Source organism: Ursus maritimus, unplaced genomic scaffold (genome assembly GCF_017311325.1).
Source record: "Ursus maritimus isolate PB19 unplaced genomic scaffold, ASM1731132v1 scaffold_14, whole genome shotgun sequence".
Taxonomy (NCBI): Eukaryota; Metazoa; Chordata; class Mammalia; order Carnivora; family Ursidae; genus Ursus; species Ursus maritimus.
Window position 1 is genome coordinate 44496764 of NW_024423786.1, and position 26072 is coordinate 44522835.

Below are 26072 nucleotides of genomic sequence, written 5' to 3' on the forward strand. Positions count from 1 at the left end.
CTCCAGCCCAAATGCCCTATTCCACCACTCACACCAAGGTTCTCCATGCTGCCTCTTGTCTCTTCCCCACGGCTGAATCAGCTGCCTTCCTGCTGTACTAGTTCAGACTCTAACACTATTCACTTCACTTCGTGACTCACTGGTCCCTGTGTCTGGCCTGGGAGCTCTTGGGGCAGGGAGCCGCCTGATTCTCTTAGGGGAGCCCAGTTGTGAATAAGTTTTCCCATAAAGTGAGAGATGGGAATCCATGGGCTCATTCTGAGAAGTGCCTAAATGTTTTTTTTACTATTTTAAGTCAGGTACCACATGACTCAATTGTAAATACAAACTGAGTGCCACTGCACTGGATTTGGAGTTGTTTAAATTCTAGACCGGGTGCTGTCCCATACCTCCTTTTTCTTTTTTTTTTTTTTTAAGATTTTATTTATTTATTTATTTGACAGAGAGAGAGAGAGAGAGCAAGAGCACAAGCAAGGAGAGGGGAAGGCAGAGGGAGAGGGAGAAGCAGGCTCCCCATTGAGCAGGGAGCCCGATGTGGGACTCAGTCCCAGGACCCTGGGATCATGACCTGAGCCTAAGGCAGACACTCAACCGACTGAACCACCAGGTGCCCCACATGATATTTCTAGTGGACAGTGATTGGCATATTCGAGCCTGGCCCAGCCCAACTCTGGCCAGCTGCCTGTTTGGGAAAATAAAGTTTTGTTAGAGCATGGTCCCCCCATTCCTCTCTGCTGCATNNNTGCTGTAACAGCAGAATAGGGTAGTTGCGACAGACTATCTGGTCCACAAAGCCTCGAGTATTTACTCTCTGGCCCTTATAGGAAAAGTTTGCCAACTCCGGCTGCACACTGGACTCATCTGAGGAGCATAAACTTAAGCCTAGGGTGCATCCCGGACTCAACTATAACTGGTGTTGGGTGTGGCCTGTAGGATTTTTAAAGCCCTGTGGGTGTTTCCAGTGAGCAGCCAAGCACGAGAACTACTTGATTAAAAAATTCTCAGGACAAAGGAACAACAGAGAAAATCAAGTAATTTCTAATTACCCCACATGATCACATAGATCAGGACACAAAGTGAATTCTGAGCTTCCTGGCAGCCACAGCAAAAAACGGAAATTGGTTAATATCTAAAAGGTAAAATAATTTTGGCTATTCTGGAGAATAAAATATGCTTCTTGCCATTTACGTTGGGTGGGTTGTCTGACTTTTTTTTTTTTTTTTTAAGATTTTATTTATTAATTTGAGAGAGACAGAGAGAGAACACAAGCGGGGGAAGGACAGAGGGACAAGCAGACTCCCCACTGAGCGGGGGCACAACGCGGGGCTCGATCCAAGACCCTGAGATCGTGACCTGAGCTGAAAGCAGACGCTTAACCAACTGAGCCAGCCAGGCGCCCCTGGGTTGCCTGACTTAACAAAGGTGATTGCCCTTGACAAGTGTTGGGCCCATCACCTGCCTCCTTCTGACCATCCAACCATCCCACTCAGCACAGAGGCTGCAAGCCCCAGCCAACTGACCACCCGGAGTGGGAGGGGCCATGACGATGCCACACTGAGCTGTCTGGCCTGGCTCATAGCCTCCTCCCAAGGACCACAGCTGCCTCTGCACCAGGTGGACACAGAAACGTGAGTGGGAAAGGTGCTGGACTTACTGATGGATGGCTTGGAGGAACTTACGCTGGTGTTTCCGAACCCGGGCGTGGTCTGGCTTCTTCACCAGCCTGGTATGTTTGTAGATGAGCCACGTCTCCCTGAGAACGTTAGCAGCGGCATTTTTTACCTGGGGCCAGAAAAAGAACAATTCCTCAAGGTAGGCACAAAACTGTAGGTTTCTGGAAACTTCCAGAAACTGCCAGAAACTCTTAGAAACTCCTGGAAATGCCCCTCTGGGGTCCTGGACCTGTAAGGTGAGGTCATGTTTTTACATCCACATCTGTGCTCTATGGGGGGGGTGTACTTCATTTATATCATTCAGCATGGGCCAGAACGTTTCTATACACCTTGCAAATGTTAAATCAGTGAATCTGCACTTGCTGATCTCCCTCACTTTATACACGGGGAAACTGAGGCACAAAGAGGTCAGTCAGACAGCTTATAGATTGTGTCTGGCTGCCTAGCCCCAAAATGCCTGCCTCTTGTTGTGTGGCTCAGGGTGTGGTGATGACTGGGCACGTAGGTGGACAGCCGGGGCCACCACCGTGTCTCCACGCGTGGCTCATGAACAATTTGCACGAACAGCAGAGCACGAGGCAGTGCAGTGACCTGTGGGCATGTGGACACGCCCGCTGTGTACAGAGGCAAGGTGGAGAGGGTCTGCCCTTGATGACTGGGAGAGGAAGTGGCTGTGACGAACGTCTTTACCCGCTTGGTGAGCTGAGTGTCCATCATGAAGTTGTGCACGTGTTTCTCTGCCTTGGTGAGCTCCAGCTTCCGGGCCACCACGGCCACCACGAGCGCTGTACAGCCGGCCCCCTGGATGCGGAGGATGGGCAACATATCAGTGTCCTGCCTCATGTAGGTCCCAGGCCACAGGCAGGACACCCTCCCTCCTCCAGGAAGCCTGCCCTGATTCCACCTTTGCCTTTACCCTCCAAGCCCACAGTGTTGGCAGATCCCCCGTTGAGCTCACTGACACCCAGCCCCACCTGCTTACTATCAGTTGAATGTCTTATTTGATCCCCAAGAGCCCTGGGGGGTAAGACCACTCATCCCTGCTGGGCAGAGGGGGAAACTGAGGCTCAGAGATAAGAAAGGGAGAAGAAAAGGAAGGATCTGCAGGTAAATTCTGTGCCGAAGACCATGGAGGAGGAAGAACTTGGAAGCATTTCCTTCAAGGCTTTGGGGTCTGGGTGCTGGGGACAGAGACCCAGCGGACATGTCTTTCTACACTCCTGGTCAGCAGGCAGGGTGAGAAGGCAGTGTGAGGAAAGGGTCAAGCTGGCTGCCTGTGGGGGGGCATTTGCAGGTAGGAAGAAGCAAAGTGGAGGTTCCAGGAGGTGGGGAAGTGGAGAGGAGGATGCCTCCCCCATGCTGGCCTCCCTGCTTGATGCAACCACATTCCTCAGGATGCCCTAAACGGCAGCCAGACCTTCTGGCTACTGAAAGAGGTCAGAGAGGACTCGCTCGTCTACTGGGGAGCAGTCTAGGAGAGAGAGAAGGACAGTAATGAGGACCTGAGAGAGAGAAGAGGGTTGACAGGTAGGGTGGGGCAGGAAAAAGTAACACGGTGGGACGGGGAGGGTCTGCCACCAAGAAGCAGGGGCCAGGGAACCTGGAACACGCAAGAGGTGTCATCAGCCCCAGAAGTGCTCAAGGCAGGTGGCAGGAGCGGGCAAGGCCAGGTGGTCCCCGCCTGCCCTGAAATCTGTTCCTGGTGCCTTCCCTGCCAGCTGCTTCCTCCTGAGGCTGCTACTTCTAAGAGGAAAGGAGGGAGAGGCTGGGCTCGGCCCTGCGGCTCGGGGGGGCGGGGGCCCGGGCTGTCGTTCAGTTTTTCTTAGGGATGGAAGGAAACACTTATGGGGAAGAGTGGGCAAGGGCCAGGGACACCATTGGACGGTCCTGGGCGGGTCCAGATGCCCACATGCCCCACCAGGGTGGGATGGGCACAAGGTCACCCTCTGAGAAAACCCTATCATGGGCTCCTGGGGTCCATTCTTTTTTTTTTTTTTTTAAAGATTTTATTTATTTATTTGACAGAGATAGAGACAGCCAGCGAGAGAGGGAACACAAGCAGGGGGAGTGGGAGAGGAAGAAGCAGGTTCATAGCGGAGGAGCCTGATCTGGGGCTCAATCCCATAACACCGGGATCACGCCCTGAGCCGGAGGCAGACGCTTAACCGCTGTGCCACCCAGGCGCCCCCCTCTGGGGTCCATTCTTGGAAAAAGCCCTGTCCACTGGGGCAAAGCAACATGCTGGAAACCTCCACGTGGGAAAAGGACATCTGGTAGCTCCACACAACAGCACGGAAACCATGTCCAGCCAAAGACGCTGGACTCAGAGGGACCACACTGGGATGCCCTAAAGTTCACGTACAGGCAAATGCATGGTTGCTGAGATACTGGGAGGGGCAGTGACCAGGAGGGCACACAGTTGGGCAAGGATGGAAGAGGAGAGAGCTAAAGGAAGAGCTCAGGACCGAAGCACCTGGGTGGCTCTGTCGGTTAAGAAACTGACTCTCGATTTCACCTCAGGTCATGATCTCGCGGTCCTGGGATCAAGCCCCGGGTCGGGCTCTGCACTCAGTGCGGAGTCTGCTTGTCCTTCTCCCTCTGCTCCTCTCCCTGCTCGTGCTCTCTCTTTCTCTCAAAGAAAGAAAGAAGAGCTCGAGACCGACCCAAGCATGACGGCTCACGGGTGCGCCAGGAGTGAGGGCAGCAAGCAAGCTGCGGGCCACACACACAGAACTCATTTTCTGGAAGGAGCCAGGTCTCACAGAATGGAACTCAGCTTTTCCATTTTGTCTTGGGCTTTCTGGGTTTGACCTCACCTTACCCAAGTACTTTTCTTGGTTGTTTGCAAAGTTCATTTGCTTGTCCTGGGGGTTGGGCTGTGGTCGATCTTTAGTCTTTTCCCCTCCCCCCTCTTGTTGCAAAACAACAAGCAACTCGGCGTGATGCCTTTTCCCAAGAGAGGGGCCGTGTCAGCTTGGCCATGAGAAGGGAGGCCCCGGTGGGGGCAGGAAAAGAACATGGACCCCCGGCTTATGCCCAAATAGCTTAGAGGGGACGAGGGGTGAAGAGAGGACAGAGCCACGGGACTCGGGAGATAATGACAAGTGAGCACGGTCTACAAGCCAAGAAACAGGATGGGGCAAGCCCTTGCAAGACAGCGCTCCCATCTGCAGGAGGAAAGGACACTGTTGTGGGGATGGGGGTTTGGTCTTCACAAGACCAAATGCATCTCTCTGTGTGGAGATAAGGAAGGATACACTCCAAGGAGTGGCCTGGGGTTGCACCTGGGGGTGGGATCAGGTGGGCTTCTTTGGCCTACTGGTGTTCACTGATTTTCACAAATAAACATGTTATTAACTGGGGGTTGGGGAGAGGAGTAGGGGACCCTACACCCAACAATTCATATTCCAAGACACGGAAAAGCATTTGTGAAGGAGGTGGAAGTTTGTAGAAAGAAGGTTCCAGAAGGAGGGATGAGCAGGACAACAGATGATGGAATCAGGGAAAGATCATGCCCGATGTCAGAGGTTGCCCACACCCACAGAGGGCCATGAGAAGCCTTTGGGGAAGATGGGGTGCTGCCGGAGTCCACTGAGTCACATGAGACAATCTTCACACCATGGGGGCTCAGTGGGGTGCTTGGGATACCCCAATAGTCAAGCAACGATGGGGAATCGGGCTGTGATGGCACAACCCAGAGGGTGTTGACTGGGTGTTCGCCATTCACGGTTCTGGGCATTTCACATAAAGGAAGACTGGAACCTTACCAGGAGCAGAAGTGGGTACTGGTGACGGCTGGGGAAACTGAGGCATGGAAGCATCAAGCCCCTAGGCCTGGATCTAAGGGCTGGGAATTAATAAGCAGGTTGCAGAGAATAAAGTGCAAAGAAAACTGTGCGAAGAGTGGACCACAGCATCTAGCCCTGTGGGCACATAAGAGCTACATACCTAGGGCTGGAAGGAGCCAAGAAGAGATGCCCCCAGGAAGCCCAAGGGTGCAGATTCTGAGTCATGGCAGAGGTAAGGAGGAGGTGGGTGAAAGGGCAGGATGACACAAGGAGGAACTCTGATGCATTATAGCTGGCAAGGGGGTGATCTCCCCACCAGCAGGGGGTATGCAAGGGCCCTCGCCCTTACCATGATGCCAGTGAGCAGGCACACGCCCTTCCCGCAGTAGGTGTGGGGCACCATGTCACCATAGCCGATGGAGAGGAAGGTGATGGAGATGAGCCACATGGCCCCCAAAAAGTTGCTGGTTACTTCCTGCTTGTCGTGGTACCTGAGGGGAGCCGGGGAGGCCCAGTCAGTCCACACTGGTCTCTCTGCCGTCATCATACCCCGGGACAGGCAGCACCAGGACACCAGGGCCCTGGGTCCACCCGGCCATGGGGGGACCTTGACTGTAAGGAGCTAATCACTCTGAGGGCTCAAAGTAATAAAGGCACCATTTCGGGGCAGGGAGAGGGGGGTGGTTAGCATCCTCCCGAGGGTACCAGGGGGCAGAGGGCACCCACACTCTCCTCCCAGCATCCCTTCCAACCTTCTCCCTTCGCCCACTCCCTGAGCTACTGCCCAGGACGTGTGCTCTCCCCGGCCCCGGTTATGGGACACAGCGGGCCAAGTGAGGGTACGTCCACGCGTGTCCACACGTGTGCACACGACCCCTCCCAAAGACAGACACACAGACAGACGCAGACACAGGTGGCTACGGGCACCAGAAGCGGCAGGGAGTGGAGGTGAGGATTCAGGTCAGACACTGGGAAGAATTCCCCAGCCAGCAAGGCCCCATGGAGGGAAGAGGACCACTGGGGGACCCAGGAGGCTGGAGGACGGCAGTATTGCAGGACTTGGGAGGAAAAGGGAAGTCATTTTGTTCAGGGCAGCACCAACTGGCCCAATCCGGGCCTGGGGTTTGCTTGGGAGTGAAGAAGGAGGAGGCAGTCTGACACTGTGGGGAGGCCTGGGGCTAACCTTTTGGTATGGGGGGGGGGGCGGCGGGCCCCAAGGGACATGGTTTTGTCCCCGGTCATAGCCAACCCTGTGAATCTGGTCACGGGGCTACAAACAAGTTCTACCTATGGTCAACCCAGGCTGGGGGTCTGCGGGGACAGCTCAAGGGTTCTGCTTTAGCCCAGCCCCCAGCCTGCGAAGCCCCTCCAGCTCAGGGAGCCCTTTCCAGGTGACCCACTCCTTCCCAGGCCTCAGGCCCTCTCAGGAGGTTCAAGGTTAGAGGCCAACTGAGGTGGCACAGAAGGGGTGGGCCCTCTTCTGTGGGCAGAGGCAGGACAGGGGAGGCTGGTGGGGAGGGCTGCTCTAGGCAGAGTGGAGTCAGGGGCTTGAGGGCGAGGTGACAGAGGCCCCAAAAGGGGGATGGGAGGACTGGAGACCTTCCCAGCACGTCTGGTGTTTGGAAGTCCCTGCCCACCCCTGGGGGCCGGACGTCACTCCAGGCCCCTCTGCCTGGGCTGCCAGTATGCTTGCTGAGTGAGGGGGACCTGGGACTGAACCCCATCTTTCATTGAGGCACCTGAGCCCCAAGTTACCTTGGCCTCCACCTCTGGGTAGACCAGCACCCCACACCCAGGGGACAAGAGGAGAGGGAGGCCCTCCAGCAGTGGGCGGGGGAGCCTCGGGCCTGGCTGGAGCTGTGGTGGGGGCACAGGACCACCCAGGACTGCCTAGGACCAGGGAGTGAGGGGGCATGCGGGAGGCAGGGTGGGGGTGGGACAGAGCCGCAGGGGCGGAGCGAGGCAGGCGAGGGGGCTTCAAGCAGCATCATAGGGCTCAGAATTTAGGATTGGCTGCCCCCCGGTCCTGCCCCGTTCCCTGCCCCAACCTGGGGACCCCTGCAATGACCCAGACTGTACCTCAAGGATGCCTGATGAGGGGTGCCCCTCTCTCACTCCCCAGACCACAATCCTGACGCTGCCCTGACAGGGTGGGGGATGGGCTGTGGGTACTGGCATGGTGGTACATCAGGGGTCCAAGGAGACCCTGGCAGGTCCCGAGACAGTAGACCTCGCTGACAAGAGCTGGGCCCTCACCTCCACAAGCCCCACGTCAGGCTGAGGCAGGGGCCATGGAGGGGGGCTTAAAGGGGTGAAGACTGGGGTCCTGGGGGGCAGGTCCAGCCCAAGGACTCCCCAGGAAGCCCAGTCCCAGCACCACGTGCCACAGACCCCTCCAGGGCCTTCCCCAGCAAAGCATGAGGTAGGAAAGGCTCCTTCCCAGGCAAGGCACCCCCACGCCCTGAGAGGCCCAGTGGGGACCCTCCCTTTCCTGAAGCACCCTGTGGGTCTCCGGAGCCAACCAGGAATCAGGCCTCAGGAATGTCCCTTTGCCCCAGAGCCTCCGTTTCCTCATCTGTAAACTGGGTTGAAGGCCTGCACCTTCCTGGGCTGTTCAGAACAAACTCCGGGGAAGGGGGAGCTACTAAAGGCTGGGCCAGTTTTTATGTACCCCAGATCCACTCAACTCTTGGGAGGTGATGTCCCAGTCCCCCAAGGTCAGCTGTCCAAACAAAATCCTCCCCAACCTTGGACACAAGGACCTCCAGGATGCCCAGTGGACGCGGCCTGAGAGCAGCCCGCCTGCCCCTGCTGTCCTCAGCCCGACTCCAAACTTGCCTGCCCCGGCCCTGCTGGGACTCTGGGCTGGTCCCGGCCACCCCGCCTCACCTCCCTGAGCCCTCCCCTTGCGGCAGCTAATCTTAAATTCCTGGCGGGCAGGACAGCAGCAGCTCTGTGCACACAGCTCGGCCAAGGGTAGGACTCACATGTTTTCCCTACAGTCCGTTGGGGCGGGCAGAGGGGAGAAGGAGAGCAGGTTAAACTGGGGGGAGGGAGGCGGAAACAGGCAGATGGGGGCCATCCTGCTCCTGCTGCCTCCAGGGCCCTGGGCCAGAGGTCAGAGGTTGGCTGCTGGCAGTGGAGGAGCGGGGAGACAGAGGAGCACAAGACCCCCCTCCCCGGGGGAGAGGGCCAGTGTCCCAGAGGGGTGTGGGTTGGGGTAGGGGCTGGGTACGCCAGGCTGGAGTCCCGGGGATGAGGGGGCTGCACTGGAGGGGTAGTCACTGAGGCCGGGAAGGGGGACGGGGCGGGGTTGGGTATCCCGGGGGGGTATGATAGCCAGGGAGCCCTGGGGCTCTGGAGCCCGGTGCAGCGTGTGTGCCAGGGCGGGGCACAGGGGCGCACCTCTCACAGACTCGCACGGTCCAGGCGGCGATGATCCAGGACGAGATGCTGAAGACGAGCAGCACGGTGCCCGGGCAGATGGTCATGAGCGTCTTCATGACGAAGCGCGTGTTGAAGGTGATCTTGTTGAGGGCGCCGATGCTGCGGCTCGAAGCGTCTGTGAAGATCTTGCTGTGCAGCAGCATAACGCGGCCCAGCAGGTAGAGGCGCAGGAACATGGGCACAGACAGCAGCACGTCCACGTCGGCCTCGGCCGCCGACGGCGCGTACGTGAAGGCCAGGCGCGCCGTCCACGTGAAGCGGTAGTGGCCGGGCACCGGGTGGATGGCACACACGGCCAGCTCCAGCGAGATGGGAACAGCTGCCGTCATGGCGATACCGAGTCGTGACGGCCCGTTGTCCACCATGAACAGCTGAGCGGGCGGTGGTGGGGCTCGCGCCGGAGCCGGTGCCCCCGCGATGAGACCCCCAGCCCAAGACACCCTCCCCCACCCCGCCCCCGTTTGGCTTTTACAACAGGGCCTCGGATGCCACACTCCCTGGTTCGCGGGGTTAGCCACGATTCCAATGAAATGCGGGACAGTCGTTCCCGACAAAGACAACACAGGGTTACCAAAGATCCAGCAAGCTCACTCCCAGGTATGTACGCAAGAGAGATGAAAACAGCCATTGGAACAAATCCTTGTACCCGAACAATTGCGGAAAGCCGAAACAACCCAAGTGTCGGTCTGTGAATGAATGGATTACCCAAATGGGGTCCTTCCATAGGTCTGGGGGCACCTGGATGGCTTGGATGGTTAAGTGTCTGATTCTTGATCTCGGGGTCGTGAGATCGAGCCCTGTGTCAGGCTCTGTGCTAGATGCGGGGTCTGCTTGAGATTCTCTCTCTTCCTTTCCCTCTGCCCCCTTCCCCGCTCTCTCTCAAATGAATAAATCTTTTTTTAAAAAAAGGGGAGGGGTGCCTGGGTGGCTCAGTCGGTTAAGTGCTGGCCTTCAGCTCAGGTCATGATCCTGGGGTAATGGGATCAAGCCCCACGTGAGGCTCCCTGCTCAGCCGGAGTCTGCTTCTCCCTCTGTCCCTCCCCCATCTCCTGCTCTCTCAACTAAATGAATAAAATCTTTAAAAAAAGGGGGGGGGATGAGCTCTGATACTTGCTACAACATGGAAGAACCATGAAAACATGTTGAATTGAAGGCAGTCACAAAAGGTCACCACCCAGAGCCGAGGGCGCAACGAGGCCAACCCAGTGGGTTCACAAGCTGGAGCACTGAGCCTGAGGATTATTCTCGAGCAAACCTGAAATTTGCCTTGCTAGCCCTTTGACTCGCTTGGCACCTGACACCTTTTCTTCTTTCAGATTTCTCTCTTTAGGAACAGGAATGTCTATCCTATGCCTGTCCCAGCTCTATATTTTGGGAGACAATGACTTGTCGGGCTCTCACCTGGAGAGGAAGAGCACCCTCGTCTTACCCGTCACTGACACCTAAGTGAGGCTTGGAACCTGGAGTTGGTGCTGGGAGGGAGGAAGACTCTGCGGACTGTTGGGATGTGGTGAATGCACTTTGCACAGGAGGAGGAAAGGAACCTGGGGAATGGGCCGGCGGGTGGAGAGTTCTAGACTGACTTGCATCCCCTCAAACTTCGTCAGTGGAAGCCCTAACTCCCATTGTGACTGTATTTGGAGAGAGGGCCTTTAAAGAATTAAGGTTAAATGAGGTCATCAGGGAGGGTCCCTGACCCTACAGGACTGGTGTCCTCATAAGAAGAGGGCCACACCACGGATGTGCGCACACGGAGAAAGCCGTGAGGACACAGGCAGAAGGCAGCTGCCTACAAGCCTAGCAGAGGGGCCTCAGCAGAAAGTGACCCTGCCAGCACCTGACCTTGGACTTCTAGCTGCCAGCACTGTGAGCGAATGTTTCTGTTGTTTAAGCCCCTCGGCTGTGGTGTCTGTTGTGGCCGTCTGAGCACACGTGCACCGTGCTTCATTTTTTTGTTTTTGTTTTAAAGATTTTATTTATTTGAGAGAGAGACAGCGAGAGAGCGAGCAAGCGAGTGTGCACACCCATGAGCAGGGGGCGGGGCAGAGGGGGGTGGAGGGGGAAAGAATCTCAAGCTCACTCGGTGCTGAGCAGAGCACAGGGCCCAATTCGGGCTCAGTCTCACGACCCTGAGATCATAATCTGAGCTGAAACCAAGAGTCAGATGCTTAACCGACTGAGCCAGGGGCCCCAGGGCTTCGTTTTTTAATGGTTGAATCCTACTCCATTGCACGGACATATGACGTTTGGTTTATCCACCCACCAGCTGATTTGGGTTGTGTCTGCTGTTCGGTTGTTGTGAATGGGGCTGCTATGTACACATGTGTACAAGTTCCGTGTGGATGTAGGTTTTCATTTCTCTTGGATGCTGTGGAATCGCTGGGTCGTATGGTACCTCCAGGATTCACTGTATGAGGAACGGACCGTTGTCTCCAGCTGCTATGCCTTCAGAACTGCTTCTTTCCAGCTCACGTATCACTGTCCCCTCCACTGCCCCCAGCCACGTCCAGGGCCCCTCCTATGTGCCAGACCCTGGGTGTCCCCAGGGATGTCTGTGGGTGGTGCAGCCCAGGCAGGATTTTCCTACACCCGTCACCCACCAGACCATGGCTCCTTGAAGTCAGAGGTCAGAGGCCAGAGGCCAGACTCTGACACCCTTTGGCATCCCCAGGCCCTGGTGCCAGCCCCAGGTGACCTCTGCCCAACGTGCCCTGAGTTGGGCTCTCTGGGGCGCCCCGAGGTTTCGATTAACTCCTGAAATAAGGAGAACAAACTCCCTGACATGGAATAAATCTTTCAAATGCAGGGTCTGATTGAATAGGAATAGAAGCCTGGTGTTACAAACACGGGTTTTCAAGGCTGCCAAACCTTGGAAGACCCCAGGGCTCGGAAGATAACTTACGAGTGTGAGACCCCAGCTCACCTCTGGCTCCCTCACTGTTCTCTCTCTCTCTCTCTCTTTTTTTTTTCCCAAATAATCAATGAAAAGTAAAACATAGGCATTCCAAAGAAATTTAAATCTAAAGGCTGTGTCTTCAGAGGTCTTTTTTTCTTTTTTCTAAAAAGAGGCTATTGGTCCTTTTATGTTTTAGGGGGCTGGGGTCCCGGGTGACTGGTGTAGGGGGGTCTCTGGGGCATGGGGAGGGGAGCTGCCCGGGCCAGCTGGGCACTGACCTGGATCTCCCGGGCGTGGTAGAGCACGACCAGGCCCAGCAGGATGACCGTAGAGAGGCTGATGAGGCATTTGAGTGCAAATGAGTAGAGGGACTCCTGGGCAGAGAGAGAGAGAGAGAGCAGAAGGCAGGAGGGCAGGATGTTGGGGGGTGGGTGGCCCTCCTGACCCCCCTACCTGGGATCTTCACTCAGGAAGCCATGTTCCTGTCCTTACTCCTTAGGCCTGGGGTGACAGCAAGGCTGGCCTATACTTCAGAGTTTAGAAGGCCTGGCCTAAAGGCCTAGCATGTGGCTAATTATGAGGCCTGGCCTCATGTAGGCACAGGACTTCACAGTTTATAAGGCCTAGCCTCATCCCCTTCACTGTTTCATAGTTTACAGGCTGATATGCCCTGATCACTCTCTGTCCTCATCCACCCTTGGCCAGCACGAGGGGATGGACAGCCAGGCTCATAACCCAGCCCGACCACTCTCAGGAGAAGCTCTTTCCTGGCTATGTGGCCCAGGCCTTCTCTGGGGCTCTCCTGTCCTGGGACTGGCCCGGGGGACAGCCCTCGTCCCCAACCTTAAGCCACGGTGTGGCCCCTTGGTTCAGGGCAGAAGGAATGGGCTGGAGCCTAGCTCCCCCACATGCAGCCTGCCTGCTGCCCCAGGAGGTGGGCACAGTGGGTGGCCCAGTATCCCCCCCCAACCCCGCCTCTAGGGCCCCCCCACCCAGCATCCTCCACCTGCTTCTTCTGCGGCCAATGTGGTCCCTGACCCTGTGCCCAAGGGGCAGTGGGGGAGCCAGGTGGGCCCAGAGGGGCCTCCCCGGGGTGCCGTGGGGAAGGGCCGTGCCTACCTTGGTGTAGACCCCCCAGGACAGCTCGGTCTCGGTCACCATCACAACAATGCCGAACATGCCGAAGATGAGGGCGTAGTCGCTGAGGCGCTTCCGCTTCTCAAAGAGCGCCCGCCGGTGGCCCAGGCGGTGGCCCACGTTCGGGGTCTTCCCTGAGTCCCTCCTCCTGCCTGCCTCATCCTCTTCATCGTCTTCCTCCTCTTCCTGGTCCTGCGGCTGCCCGTGGGGACTGCCTGGTGAGGGCCGGGCTGGCTCACTCTTGGCCACCACCACCTGGAGGCTTGGGCCATGTGGGGGCTGGGGGGGGTGGCCGGCCTCGGGCTCCGAAGGGTCTCTGCCCAGGGCACCCAGCCCACTGCCCAGCGGCCGCCCCCCACAGCCATTGTGGCTGTGGCTGTGGCTGTTCATGACTATGTGGGTGCCGGGGTTGGGCTCGCTGTAGGCCGCCCGGGGCCCAGCATGGCTCAGAGACTGGGCTCCTGCGCTGACCTGAGGGGCATAAGGGACACAGTCATGGCAGGGCCTTGCCAACTGACCAGAGGGCCAGGAACCACTGCCACCACCGCAGGACAGTTTGAGGCTCAGGAAGCCAGGAACCCAGCGTGGCTGACACGAGGGTTGGCCATCCCAAGTCGGCCTACATTCCTCCCCTGCTCAAAAAGCTCCCAAGGCTCCCCAGTGCCGTTGCATAAAAACCAGATTCCTCACTGTGGCCCTGAGGTCCTCTGTGGTCTGGCTCCTACCCACCTCAACCTTCTCCTTCTCCCAGGACTTATTCCCTTCCAGCCACATAAGCATCCCCATCACCAGATCCGGACAAACCTGGTCCTGCCTGGGGCCTTTGCACCTCCTGTGCCCTCTGCCTGGAACACCCTCTTACCAGAACTTTGCCCACTGATTCTCTGTCTCCGGGTACCCAGAACAATGCCTAGCACACAGCTGCCACTCAGTAAATACTTCTGAACGTCTGGAGATGGGATCTGCCAGCAGGTTAGCCTGGGAGGGCCAGAGGCCGTGCAAGTGTATGATCAGGAGGTGGTTCCAATCCCGGCTTGATTCCTTCTGACCTTCAGGCTCTTGGACAAGTTAATCTCACCCTACTGAGCCTCCAGTTCCTCCCCTAGAGCTGTCCAAAAGCCTGAACACGCATCAGTGTGGGGGACGTTAGGACCACGGCTGTGGCTACAGGGACCCCCAGCTCCCTCCTGCCTGGGTTGAAGGAGTTCTGTGATCTCCAAAGAGATTCCACGACCAATGTGACAACCCAGTATTCAGCTCTAAGATCCCAGAATTGATTCTGCAGGGCCTTGTGAGATGTGCTCAGCCTGGCCCTGTGACCTCAGGTCAGCCTCAGTTTCCCCACCAGGCTACCAAGGAGCAGACTGATTACCCTGATATCCTTGGATTCTGCCCTTGCATGGGGCAGTGTCCTCTGGCATCATGTTCGAGAGCGAGGACCCTGATGACAGTGGCACATATATGATGAGGCTGCCTGGAGTCTCTCCTCCGGGGTCACAACTTGCTAGACCCTCCCCTGCGCCCCCAACCCCACCATGTCCCCCTCCCACAAGCTGACATTTAGTGAACATCTGCTATATGCCAGACTCTGTCTTTCCCTCAAATTTTCTCCTCCATCCTCACAATGTACCCAGGAAGGGGGTCCTGGAATTTGGCCAGTGTTATAGATAGGGAAACTGAGGCACCATGCTATGAAGGGGCCATCTCCTTACAGGACAGATTCTAGATTGGGCTGCCTCATGAGATTCCCCCAACAAGTGCTGTGAAAAGGCCAGACTGGCATGCACTGCAGGCCCCTTATGTACTAGGCTCAGGAGGGAGGGCTGTGCGTACAGATAGGAGCCTCCCCAGCCCAAAAACCACACTCTATGGGTGACAGACACGGAAACTGTCACACCCAGACAGGCCAAGACAAGCCACGCTACCAGGCAGGGCACAGGCCACCTTGGCCAGCAATCCACTGCGTGCACCACAGGACCACCTGTGCCCCTTATCTGGCACCCCCCAGACAGCATCTGACCCACTCACGACATGTCCCCAGATGCTGGTGCCAGCACACAGTAGGAGGACAAGAAACGTTCCTTCCACGGCAGAGTGACCTCATGAGTATCAGAACGTGTCCCTTCCCTCGCCACTCCCAGCCATTACATCAACCAGGCAGTGGCCACCTGCGGCCTGATGGTTCCGTTGATAAGGCCTGGCCTCGCACAGGTCCAACGCTTCACGATTTACACCGGCTGGTCTCCTGCAGGCCCAGTACTTCATAGTTTATAGCTGACCTTGGCCCTGATCTCTCTCTCCAGCTTCACAAACACTCAGGTGCCACTCTCCCCCTGGGCTAGGGCCCCTGCTTGCCACCCGGAGGGCCAACAGCTGCTAGGCGGGCGTGAGAGCTTGTCACCGGGACACACTCAGCAATCCCAGACCCTGCTCTCACCCAGGAGACAAGGAAACCCCAGGCACCACTCCTACCAACTCTCCGGAGAGTGCAGAAGGTCCTCACCCGGGGCTCAGGGGCACAGGCAGGAGAGGCGAGTGGCCTGGCAGACAGCGCTGGGAGGGGGTGGGGGTGCTGCAAACGACCTTCCGAAACGCACTGATGAAGATGCAATTTGGGGATGTGACTCAGCCGCCCGACGCACAGGCCAAATTCAGCCGTGTGTCCGCCATGTTCCTCCTTGCCTGGCAGCCTCGTCCTAAGGTGCCCTGAGGAGGGAGGGGTTGCGGGGATGGGTACAGGTGGCCTCTGGGAGGGAGAGAGGTGGGGGAGGGGGGCTTCCCGGAGCCCATGATGTTAATGCATACCTAGTGCTTACTGTGGGCTTCACTGAGCTCTTTATCAGAATTATCACATTTAATCCCCGTTGCCACTCAGTGAGGCAGGTGGCAGATGGGAGACAAGGCTCAGAGAGGTTTAGCACCTTGCCCAAGTCACAAAGTCAGGAAGAGCAAGAACTAAGATGGTGCCATCTGTGGGGCGGTGGATGGCAGGATCTGCCATGTTCCTTCCTGACAAGCCACCATCTGGGAAGGGAACCAGCCTGGCCCTGCCCTTGAGGGGCCACAGAGCTCGGGATACAGGCACGGTGGGTGTCTGACCCTTCCCGTGACCTCAGAGGACACAGAAGGACAGAGTGGCCTGCCTGCAATTTCATAGAAGGGGGGAATCTGGGTGGGACCAGAGGGCCCAAGGGACAAGAGACCCCACACCTTCCCAGGTCTGCCTTCCCCTCCCCCACTGCAACTGGGCCTAAAGCTGGGGTCCCTGGGCCCCTCAGAAGTTCCAAAAGAACCAGGAGCCCCTCTGAAACTCTGGCCAAGCTTTGGATATCTTTGGAAGGGTGTATTTTTCTGGGTGAAGGCCGTGGGTTCGTCAATGAGTTCTAAAAGGTTAGAAACACCCTGTGGGCTACATCTGGTTTTGAGGGTCCCTGGAATTGCCAAAACTGCCTAACGTGTCTGGAGCATGAGACCTCTGTTCACTGAAGGCTGGGATGGGAGGATGGGCTGAGCCCCCACTTTCACACCATCCCAAGAGACACTGTGGGAAGCTTGTGAGCCACACAGGGCAGGGGGCACCCAGGAGGACTCCTGAGGAGTGGGAGGAGGTAGGCAGGTGGTAGGGAACAGGGCAGCTGGCTCCTCCAAGGTTTCCCACCCAACAGAAATATAAACTGGCCAGACCCCAAAGGTCCTCGACTGAGCCCTTTCACAAATGACGAGTTGGTACAGTGGCTGCCTGAGAGGGACCCTTGGGCGTCCTAGCTGGGATGAAGTCACTGCCCTCTCCTCAGCTGCCTCTTCAGTAAAGGGATGACTCTGTGCCCCCCGCAGCAGGTCGACGGCCAGGATGGAAGTGAGATCTCACATGGAAAATGCTTAGCGTGCGGCCATGGGTACCCCCGTGGTGGTGCTGCTGCCCGATGCCACACTGTCCTTCAGAGCTGGACAAGGTGCCTCCTGTCTGTCAGTCTCCAAGGCAGAGCCCCCTTGGGGCGAAATGCCCACCCTAACACTCCTAGGAACCATGGCCAGAGCAGCACATGGCAGAACCTTCCAGGATGTGTGAGCAAGCTGTGGGGCATGCGTCCCTGTGGAGGATGGGTAAGGATCTCAAGACACGCCACCCACCAGCACTCTTCTGGCCCTAGTTCTGCAAGGTGGACAGGGTCCACCTGCACTCCCACCCCTGAGCTGCCCAGGAGTGTGTACAGTAAGGCACAGACTGCCCAATTCCCTTGGGCGCCCCCCCCATCACCACCAGTCAGGAACCTGCCAGCAGTCGGCAGGGTGTAATTAGCTTGCCCTGCCCTCCCCATGGCTGCCTCCAACAGTGCCCTCCACTCTGACCCATCTCCATCAGCATCTCCCATCTGGCCCCCAGCCTCCAGCACTCACATCTGCAGCCCTGTCCTCCAGGACTGCCAAGGCAGTGCCCTGTGTGGGGTACCCCAACCTCTGTCCAGGGACAGCTGGGAGACCCGGCTCCTTGGCCCCTGCAGCGGCGACCCTGACGGCAGTATCTAGGGGCCAGGGGTGAGGGTCTCCTCTCTCCCATTCCCAAGTCAGTCCCAGGTCACTGCCTTCACCCCAAGAGCTCCCCCCACTGCCTCTATGGAGTTTGGAGACTCACTGCTCTACCGCCGCCAAAGTGAACCCAGTACCTTCCCCCTCCGGAATGGGGGGTCTGTGAACCTCCACTCACTCAGGCAGTGCACATACACACATTCCTTCCCTCTCGGAGTCCCCTGGGTTCCAGACCCCACGGAGACCCTCTGTCTTGGCCCCTGTCCCGAACCGCGTCCCCCTCCGGGACGTGCCTCTCTCCTTGGGCGCTCCCGTCAGTCCCACCCCGTACCTGCAAGGCTCGGCTCCCACGGGCAGAAGAGGCTGGAGGGGAGAGGGTCCCGCGCGGCCGCAGACCCTCGCGTGGGGGCCGGGGCCGGGGCCGCGGCCGGGGCGGGCAGCAGACGGCGGGCGCGGGGCCGGGACGCGGCCGGGCCGGGGGCGGCGGCGGGTGCATACCCCGCCGCCCTGTCCACGGGCCCGGCCGGGGGCGAGCGCCCGCCCGGGCCGGGAGAGGAGGGGGCGGCGCGACGCGGGCGGAGCCGCTGATTGGTCGAGCCCGGATTGGCACCGCCCCCGGCGACCCCGCAAGCCCCACCTACATTTAAAGATCCCACATTCCCGGGAGCCCCCTTCAGCCCCCAGCGCTCAGCTGGTCCTCAAACTCGCTCTCTGGCTGGACGCAATGGAGGGGACCTTACTTAGCGAAGCGACAACTCCCGCCCCTGACAACTCTCGGTAACTCCTAGCTACCCCCTTTCCAAAATCGAGTCCCCATACTCCAGGCATCCCTCAACCCCTCAAATACACGCATTTGCTGAGGGGATAACTTTGCAAAGCGACTGGACACCTCCCTCCTGAGATGACCTCCTCAGATGTCCTGCTTGCAGTCTATTGCTGAGTGCAGGGTACCTAGGACCCCGACGTGCGGGCTTCTAGGAGTTGAGGGGGGTCCTGCTAGGGCCATGGGTCCAAGGCCATCTTCTTTGAGACTAAACCCCCCCCCCCCCTTTTCTTACCACCAATATCAGGATGACAGGCCAGCAGAAGCCTGCTTTGGGGGTGTCCAAAACCACGCTCCTTTCTCCTGGCACAGAGGGTGTCCTTGGGCAACTCATTCATTCAACTTAATAATGGCTGGAAGGGGCCTTGAGGATGGGGAGGGGGGGAGCTCTTTCCTCCTCCTCCCCCAGGCTGCCAAACTACCTAGGCCTTACCCTGTCCCTGCCTGGCTGGGGGTGACTGAGTGCAGCTCTGCCTCCCCCCCCCATCTCTCTCCCAGTCCCCCACTGTTTTCTTCCCAGCTCGGAGCTTGGGACAGGGTTGGGAACATCTGATTGCTCGTCACTGCCTGTAGGCGGCTGATTTGTTTCCTCTGTGGTGTCCGGAAAATAGCTGGACTGAATGAGGATAAGCGGATGGCTGCCTGGGCAGGGGGTGGTCTCATGGGCTCCTGATGAGGTTGTGCAGGGCCAGTGATGGCCTGGGGTCGGCGGACGAGACTTCTGTTTCTCATCCCAGCCTGTTAGGGACACCCTGAAGAAGGCCTGGCTGTGGTGGCCATGGAGGCCTGGGGACCACTCATGCCCTGCCATGTCTGCAGGGGTGCCAGGATGGGAGACCCTTAAATGGATGCACTCGCAGCCATGCCTTCTGTAATTCCCATCCACCCATCCACTCACCAGCCCCCCACCCCAGGCCTGCCCAGGCTGCTGGGGGCTCTTTCTAAAGCACGGTCGTGCTGGAACCACCCACACCTCCCTTGGGACCTGGCACAGATCCTTGTACTGCATTCAGGGCCCCAGCCCCTGCCAACTTGAGCCTGCCCCTGTGCGGATCCCTGCCCCACAAGAAGCATTCACACCGTGCCCACGGGCTGACTCCAGCCCGCGCCGGCTTCTGTGGAGTGCCCACAGCCTCGGATGCTTTTTGAGTTCAAGTGCAATATGTAAATGTCCAGATATTCACAAAAGCATGGGCCACAGACCCTGGAGGCTCCTCCAGGCCCTCCTGCAGGCTCTGCACCCATCTTCTCTCTCTGGAAAGATCCCTCTTTCCCCTTTGGGCTCATCATCCCTAAGAGATCAGGGACCCCCTTCAAGGGGCTAAACTTCGGATGGTTAACCTGGTGAATGACCGCCGTCCACCCAAGTTTGCCCTCCTGCCTACTTGAACCTCGCCCCTCGGAGACAAGGCTGGCAGAGGTGGACAAGGGTCAGGGGTGGACAGACGTGGGGCTGTGGTGGGCATTGCCCAAGATTTCATTGCAGACCGAGCCTCTTATCAGCCCATGGTTGGCTGGAAGAGATGAGAAGAGCCTACAAATGAACTTGTTGGTTGGGATGCTGCCAGTGAGACTCACACTCCCAGGAAAGGCCTAAACAACAGGCAGGCGATGGGGCAGTGGCTGAACAGGGAGCCCCTCTTCCAGAGGCCTGAGGGCTAGGCCACAAGTCCAGGGCAGCAGCCAAGGGTCCAGGTGCCAGAGACCTGGGAGAGCCTCACAGGGCCTGAGGGACCCATAGGTTGCCTGAGTAGGGATGGACTGGCCACCTACCCCCTACCCGCAGCTGTACCTTCGCAGAAATCTCAGACCCAACTGGGGCCTAACAGATGGCTGCCCAGGAGGTTGGACCCTGAGTCCCGCGTGAGAGTGGAGATGGCAGGGTGGGGAATATAGTCACTCATTCATTCATTCATGTAGCCACCGAGCCCCCTTTCTGAGTTTGGTGCTGGGAATGCAGAGTCTGAGATACAAACTTGTCCTTCTTGGAGTTGAATTTCTAGAACTCTGGGAACAACCCTCTCCCAACAAAAGGACCAGTAGGAATTCTAGATACACAAGTATTAGAAAGCAATACGATGAAGTTGAGAAAGATAGGAAGAGATGGGGAGACCTTGGGGCAGTCATGGGAGGCCTCCCAGAAGGGGCAACATTCAAAAGGGGCCAAGGAGCCAGTCCCAGAAGAGTCAGAAGGGGGCACCGGGTGGAGGCACTGCAAGGATCAAGACACTGCAGTGGGACCCAGGAGGGCATGTTTGAGGAAGAGAAGGGAGACCGGTGTGGCCAGAGGGAAGGGGCAAAGGGGAAGGGCCGAGTCAGAGGCTGGCAGGGGTCCCACCTGCAGAGATGTGTGTGTGAGGACTCTGAGCAGGGTGCAAGTCATGGAGGGTTAAGCCCCCTAGGGTTCTGTGACTAGTAGGGGCAGGAAGGGGAACAGGAAGGCCCCAGGAAGCTGGGGCAGGTGTCTCAGAGGGTTTGTTCCTGGGCTTTCTAGGATTCAGGGATTAGAGAAGCGTCCCTCATTCTATCAGTGTTTATTGAGCACCTCCTGTATACAAGAGATAAGCCTGAAGTGGAGATAGCGAGGTGCAGAAGACACACGGAATCCCCCAAACTCATGTTTTCAGCAGGCAAGATGAGATCTTGAGTCAATACATACATAGAACTGGCCCCTGCAGATGGTCCACAGGGGAAATGAGACCAGGGAGTGGGGGGAAGGGGCTTTGCCTGCCAGCCCCTCAGTCCCTGCTCTGACAGAGGTGGGAGCCTGGGGGTGACAGGCAGGCAGGGAAGCAGCTCTACCATCAGCACAGAATCCCCGCAAAGCAGCCGAGGCCTGGAAGCCCTTTCCCCTGCCTGCCCCCGCCCATCCCTCCCCCCCATCTCCCCCCTTTCACACCCACCAGGGGACCTCCCCTGGGGCTGTCCTGTCCCTATAGCCGGCAGGGCTTCCCTGTTCCAGACACCAGCGTCCCCTCCCTTCTCACACTCAGGCTGGAAGGCCCCAAACTAACGCTTCCTTTCTGGCCATGCCCACATCCAGTGGGACCCCAGGCCTGTCCATCCTTGCCCCTGAATTCACCCAGGATGCCCCAGTGTCCGCATCCCTTGCAGCCCCTGCTGCAGCAAAGGCCCTGGGGGCAAAGGCATGACTGAGCACAGTGTCCCGCTGTCTGGTCCTACACGCTGTCTGGTCCTACTCGTTTGATGAGTCTCCCCACCCAAATTCCAGTCCACCCAGGACCTCAGAACGTGACCTTATTTGGAAACAGGGTCTTTGCAGAGAGCGTTTGATGAAAATGTGGTCCTACTAGATTAGGGTGGGCCTTAACCCAATGACCTGGGGTCCTCTTAAGAAGGCCACGTGAAGACAGATGCGGAGACTGGAGCAATGTGGCCAGAAGCCACGGGACTCCTGGACCCCCAGGAAGGGGAAGAGCCAAAAAGAAGATCCTGCCCTGGAGCCTCTGGAGGGGACCCGGCCCTGCCCGCACGTGGATTTCAGGCTCTGGCCTCCAGAACTGTGAGAGAAGACATGTCTGTTGTTTTAAGGTTACGGGCCTTTGTGACTGCACCCCTGGAAAGTCATGCAGTGGTCACAGACAAGGGTCCCTCCCTCGCTGAGCCTCAGTTCCCTCAGCAGGGCAGTGGGGGCCCTCTGAGGGCAGTGAGAGGGGCTAGGGAGCTAATCCCCCCTCAAATGTGCTAGATACACACGTGCTCACTGGATGCTCCGAGTTGCTATGGGCCTGATCAGGACCTGAATGGTTCAAGCGCCTTCCTGGCTTCTCTGGCTCCAGTCCAGTCTCTGCCAGCCCGCCCCCCTCCCCCCCCCCAGGGATCTTTCCTTGCTAAAATCTCATCACGTTGCTTCTAATTCGGATTGCTCCGTGGCTCCCCGTGGCCCTCATGCCATCCGTACAATTAGACCCCCAGCACAACTCCAGTGGGACACCAGCAAAGGCCTACTTGCCCTTCTAAATGTAGCTCAAAGAGCAAGAACACCTCTTCCAGGATGCTTTCCCAGGTTTCCCAGAGCATGACAAATCCCTTCCTCCCCGTGGTTCCTCAGCGTTGGGCAGAAACCTGGCCACACACAGTCCCTCCTCCATGCCCACCCAGTCCCAGAACCTGCCCATTTCTCTCCATTCCTGACTCCACGCCATCCTGGCCCAGCCAGCTCTACCCAGTTGCCTCCTGGGCTCCCCTCTGGCCTTCTGCCACTTCCGCTCCTGCCCCAACAGTCCCTGCTCTCCACAATAGTTACAGAGGCTTTTGAAAATTGTTGATCAGACCATCATGTCTCCCCTGCTCACATACCCTCCATGGCTCCCCAGTGCCCTGCAGTCCACTCCTTTACCTCAGCCCCTACATACAGAGCCCTCTGTCTTCATCTTCCTCCTCTCTCCCCCTTGCTCTTTTTGTTCCAGTTAGAGCAGCCTCCTCACTGTTCCGCAAACATGTCAAACTCATCTCTGCCTCAGGACCCTTGCACATGCTGTTCCCACTGCCTGGTATGCTGTTCTCCCAGCTCCCACCTGGCAGGCTCCTCCTCCTCCAGGTGGCAGCTCATGGTCACCTCCCTGGAGAGGCCCCTCTGCCCCAGGCGTTCTCTAACACATCACTGTGTTTTATTTTCCTCCCAGTATGTCTCACAAGGGCTGATCTGAGCCTGCCTCAGTCCCTGCTGTGTCGCCAGCACCCAGCCCAGGGCACATAGTACCTGCTCAGTGTTTGTTGACTGATTACATGACCATACATATCTAGAACCGTTGCCTCCATTCTCCCCACACCCCCACCAGCTGCTCACCCCTGACCCTGGATATCAGCCAATGTTTGCAGGCGAAAGAAAGAGAAAAGGAGCTACTCCCTAAAAGTGTTTCAGGGAGTAAGACCACAGAATCTGGGTGGTGGAGGCTATAGGGGTGGGGGACCTTCCAACCTGGGGCAATGCTCCCCTCCTGGCTGTGTGACACAGCGCAGGTTACCCAGCCTCTCTGAGCAGGTTCCCCACCACCAGTGATTGGAGAAAATGGACAGTCACTCTCTGGGGGCTCTAGAAGGCATAGCTGTTTTGTTGTTATATTTTGTTTGTATGACGTCAAAGGTTGGCACTTTTTTCTTAAGTCACCAATTTTTCTACCCAGCTCCTGGGCCACCTCTACTCCCAAACAATAGCCGAATCTGGATTCACTCACCCTGATGTGCAGGGGTCTCCCTGAAGAGCCACCACCAAAGGGCGTGTCCCCTTCGGTCCTGCTGGATTATCACCTGGCTGGCAAGGGGCTGAGCTGCCTTTCCTCTCCTCTTGACCTGCAAGGGCCAGATATGGGGTGTGGGGTAAAGACAGGGCCCCAGGAGGGTGGGGTGCAGATAGCCCCCAGTCTGCAACAGTCTTTAGAGTAGATCTGTCTTCTGACTAGCTGAAATACCGTATAAGTTTTAAGGAAGCTTAAGATCAGTGGTGTTGTCTGTCCAGTGGGGCCGTGTTTCTGGGCTCAGGCCCCTCGATGAGCCCCTGCTGATACCTCTACCCCATATTAAACACCCTCCCTGGAAGCCCCACTTCCTTCCACAGGACACTGCACACTAAAGGCTCTATCTGCCTTTCCCTATGCTGTTCCCTGTCCTGCCCCCACATCTCCCCCCTCCCCAATTCATTCATCACAGGGCGATCTAGGTGTGTGAGGCTGGGACAGGTTGGTGTGAAGTTGAAGGAGATAGGGATCCCTGACTTGACCAGCTGCATTCTTGGCCACCTCCAAATCCTCACCTGGTCTGTAGTTGCCCTGGGGTCTGTAACACCCTCAAGGAATTCACTCAGTACCAGGCTGCTGCCAGAGCCCCTCGGTACCCAAGCTCCACCCTGGAGGAGGGGGCCAAAGAGGACGCAGAGCAGCCCCATGGCAGAGAGGGCTAAGGGAACTCAACCCCAGAATGGGACTGAAGGGGAAACAGTCTCAAGTGGATGTCCCAGTCGCCCTTCCTCTTGCTGGGGGTCTGGAGTGGGGTGAATGGCCCCCTGGACAGCTCAGGGGCTGCCTGTTCTGCTGGGGGGGGGGGGCTCCCTGGGAGAACAGGGCAATTGTCCAAGGTCACCCAGTGGGTTGGTGTGTCAGAGTGGAGATTACTCTATCAGCTCTGGAAGTACCCCTTGCCCTCCCTCCCCATCTCCCCCTCATCAGCCAGACTACTTTTGAGGTCTAGGGCAGCCTGAGGAGTCTGGGGGAAGAGGGTCTAGGAGGGACAAGAGACCTGGGAACCCGGAGGGAGCCAGGTGAGGGGCTTATCCACTCAGTCCCGTCTGGGCCTCCAGAAGGGTGGAGAGACTTGGAGAGAGTATGGAACCCCCACCCCCCAGTTCCAGACAGGGCCCTGAAGCCCCACCCTGACAGTTAAACGCAGGGAGCAGAGGACCCTAGAGCTGACACCACCAGCCGAGTTCTGGGGTTAGTGAGTCTGCCACAAGCACAGCTCTGCCTCTGTCCAGCTGGGTGACCTTGGCTAAGTGCTAACCCTCTCTGGCCTCAGCCCCTTTCCCAGTCAATGGGGTGGGGGCGGGGAGGTGGAGCTTATGGAAGAGAGCAGAACAAGAGCTCCCACGCACAGTAGGCTGGCAGGTGGGGGGGTTCCCTTCCACTCTGCAGTGGGCCAGCCGGGGGAATCCCCACCACACTCAGTGGGAGGTGGGAAGGACTGAGGGGCAGGGAAGGGGAAGGGAGCAATGGAACGGGTCCCCCCCCCCCCATGACCCCTCCCCCCCTGCAAGCGCCGGAGGGTCCTCTTGTCTCCACCTTCACCTCTGTGGGAGGACATCTCCGCATTTCAAATTCCCGGAGTGGTAGCCCCCTCCTCATAGGGGTATGCAGGGGGCGTCTGGAGTGACTCGGGGCTTCGAGTTGGGCGGGGAGGGGGGGATGGAAGGGGTTTCCCTCCCTCCCGCATCTCCCCCTTTGAATTCCCAAAGTCGGGGCAAACCCTGACCAAAACGCCCACCAAGGAGAAGGGGAGTGCCGCTGGGACCTCCGCCCTGTAAACCGCCCCCCGCCCCAATGACCCACTACTGCCTACTCACCGGCCAGAGACGGCCGCCGCCGCCGGAGCCCCAGCGCCTGGCCCGAGCGCGAAGACAAGTGCTCGGCCGGGCAAGGGCGTGTGAGCCGGGAGGGTGTGCGCGCGCCGCCGCAGAGCTGACCCCCTCCCCGCCGACCTGGGCCCCGCCCCGCCTCCCGGGGAGGGGCGCCTACCCCGCGGAGCGAGAGAGGCGGACTGCGGCGGCCACCGGGCGACCCCCTCTCCCACAACGCTTCTCCCGAAAGGGTGGGGAGGGAATCCCCCTCCCCGCAGGGGTGTAACAGCCAATCCCAACGAACGCTCAAAGAGCTGGGAGGACCCTCTGCCGCTCTTGGCCCACGTCGTTCATGTTACAGATGGGGAAACTGAGACCCAGAGATGGGGAGCCCCTGGCCAGGGCCCAGCGCCCCAGCAGCATAGAAATGCGGCTGCCCGCCTCTCTCTGGGGGTCGCTCTCCGGCGTCCAGGGAAGGGATGGAGCCAGGGCAAGAAAGGAAGGCAATTAAGCCCCCAACCTTGAGCGGGCAGTGGAGCCTGGGAGGTCCAGGGGGAACCCGGAGGCTTCAGGCAGCTGGTGACGTTGCTGGGGCTAGAAGGTCCCAGTGAGGGAGGGGTACGCGGGGTGGCCACACAACAAACCACGGAAAACTTCTCTAATGTCATTGTTGGGCTATGACGCCCCCCCTCTCCGCGCACGATTCAGGGAC

General features: G+C 58.2%; 1 protein-coding gene across 8 annotated transcripts in view; it reads right to left on the bottom strand.

Moving 5' to 3' along the window:
- Positions 1–25561, bottom strand: part of KCNN1 (potassium calcium-activated channel subfamily N member 1) — a 32120-nt gene extending 6559 nt beyond the window's left edge. The window contains exons 1-10 of one of the 8 annotated variants that reach the window (XM_040629034.1): positions 25367–25534; positions 23490–23604; positions 15445–15647; positions 12924–13412; positions 12083–12178; positions 8867–9279; positions 8449–8457; positions 5811–5952; positions 2364–2474; positions 1655–1782 (exon numbers count right to left, since the gene is read on the bottom strand). In XM_040629034.1, coding sequence (XP_040484968.1) covers positions 1655–1782; positions 2364–2474; positions 5811–5952; positions 8449–8457; positions 8867–9279; positions 12083–12178; positions 12924–13331 — 1307 coding nt within the window. In that variant the 5' untranslated portion in view covers positions 13332–13412; positions 15445–15647; positions 23490–23604; positions 25367–25534. Of the gene's footprint in view, positions 1–1654; positions 1783–2363; positions 2475–5810; positions 5953–8448; positions 8458–8866; positions 9280–12082; positions 12179–12923; positions 13413–15413; positions 15648–17799; positions 17889–23489; positions 23605–25366 lie in introns of those variants that run through there. The other 7 variants (XM_040629030.1, XM_040629035.1, XM_040629028.1 and 4 more) reach the window with 7 other exon arrangements.
- Positions 25562–26072: the final 511 nt, after the last annotated feature.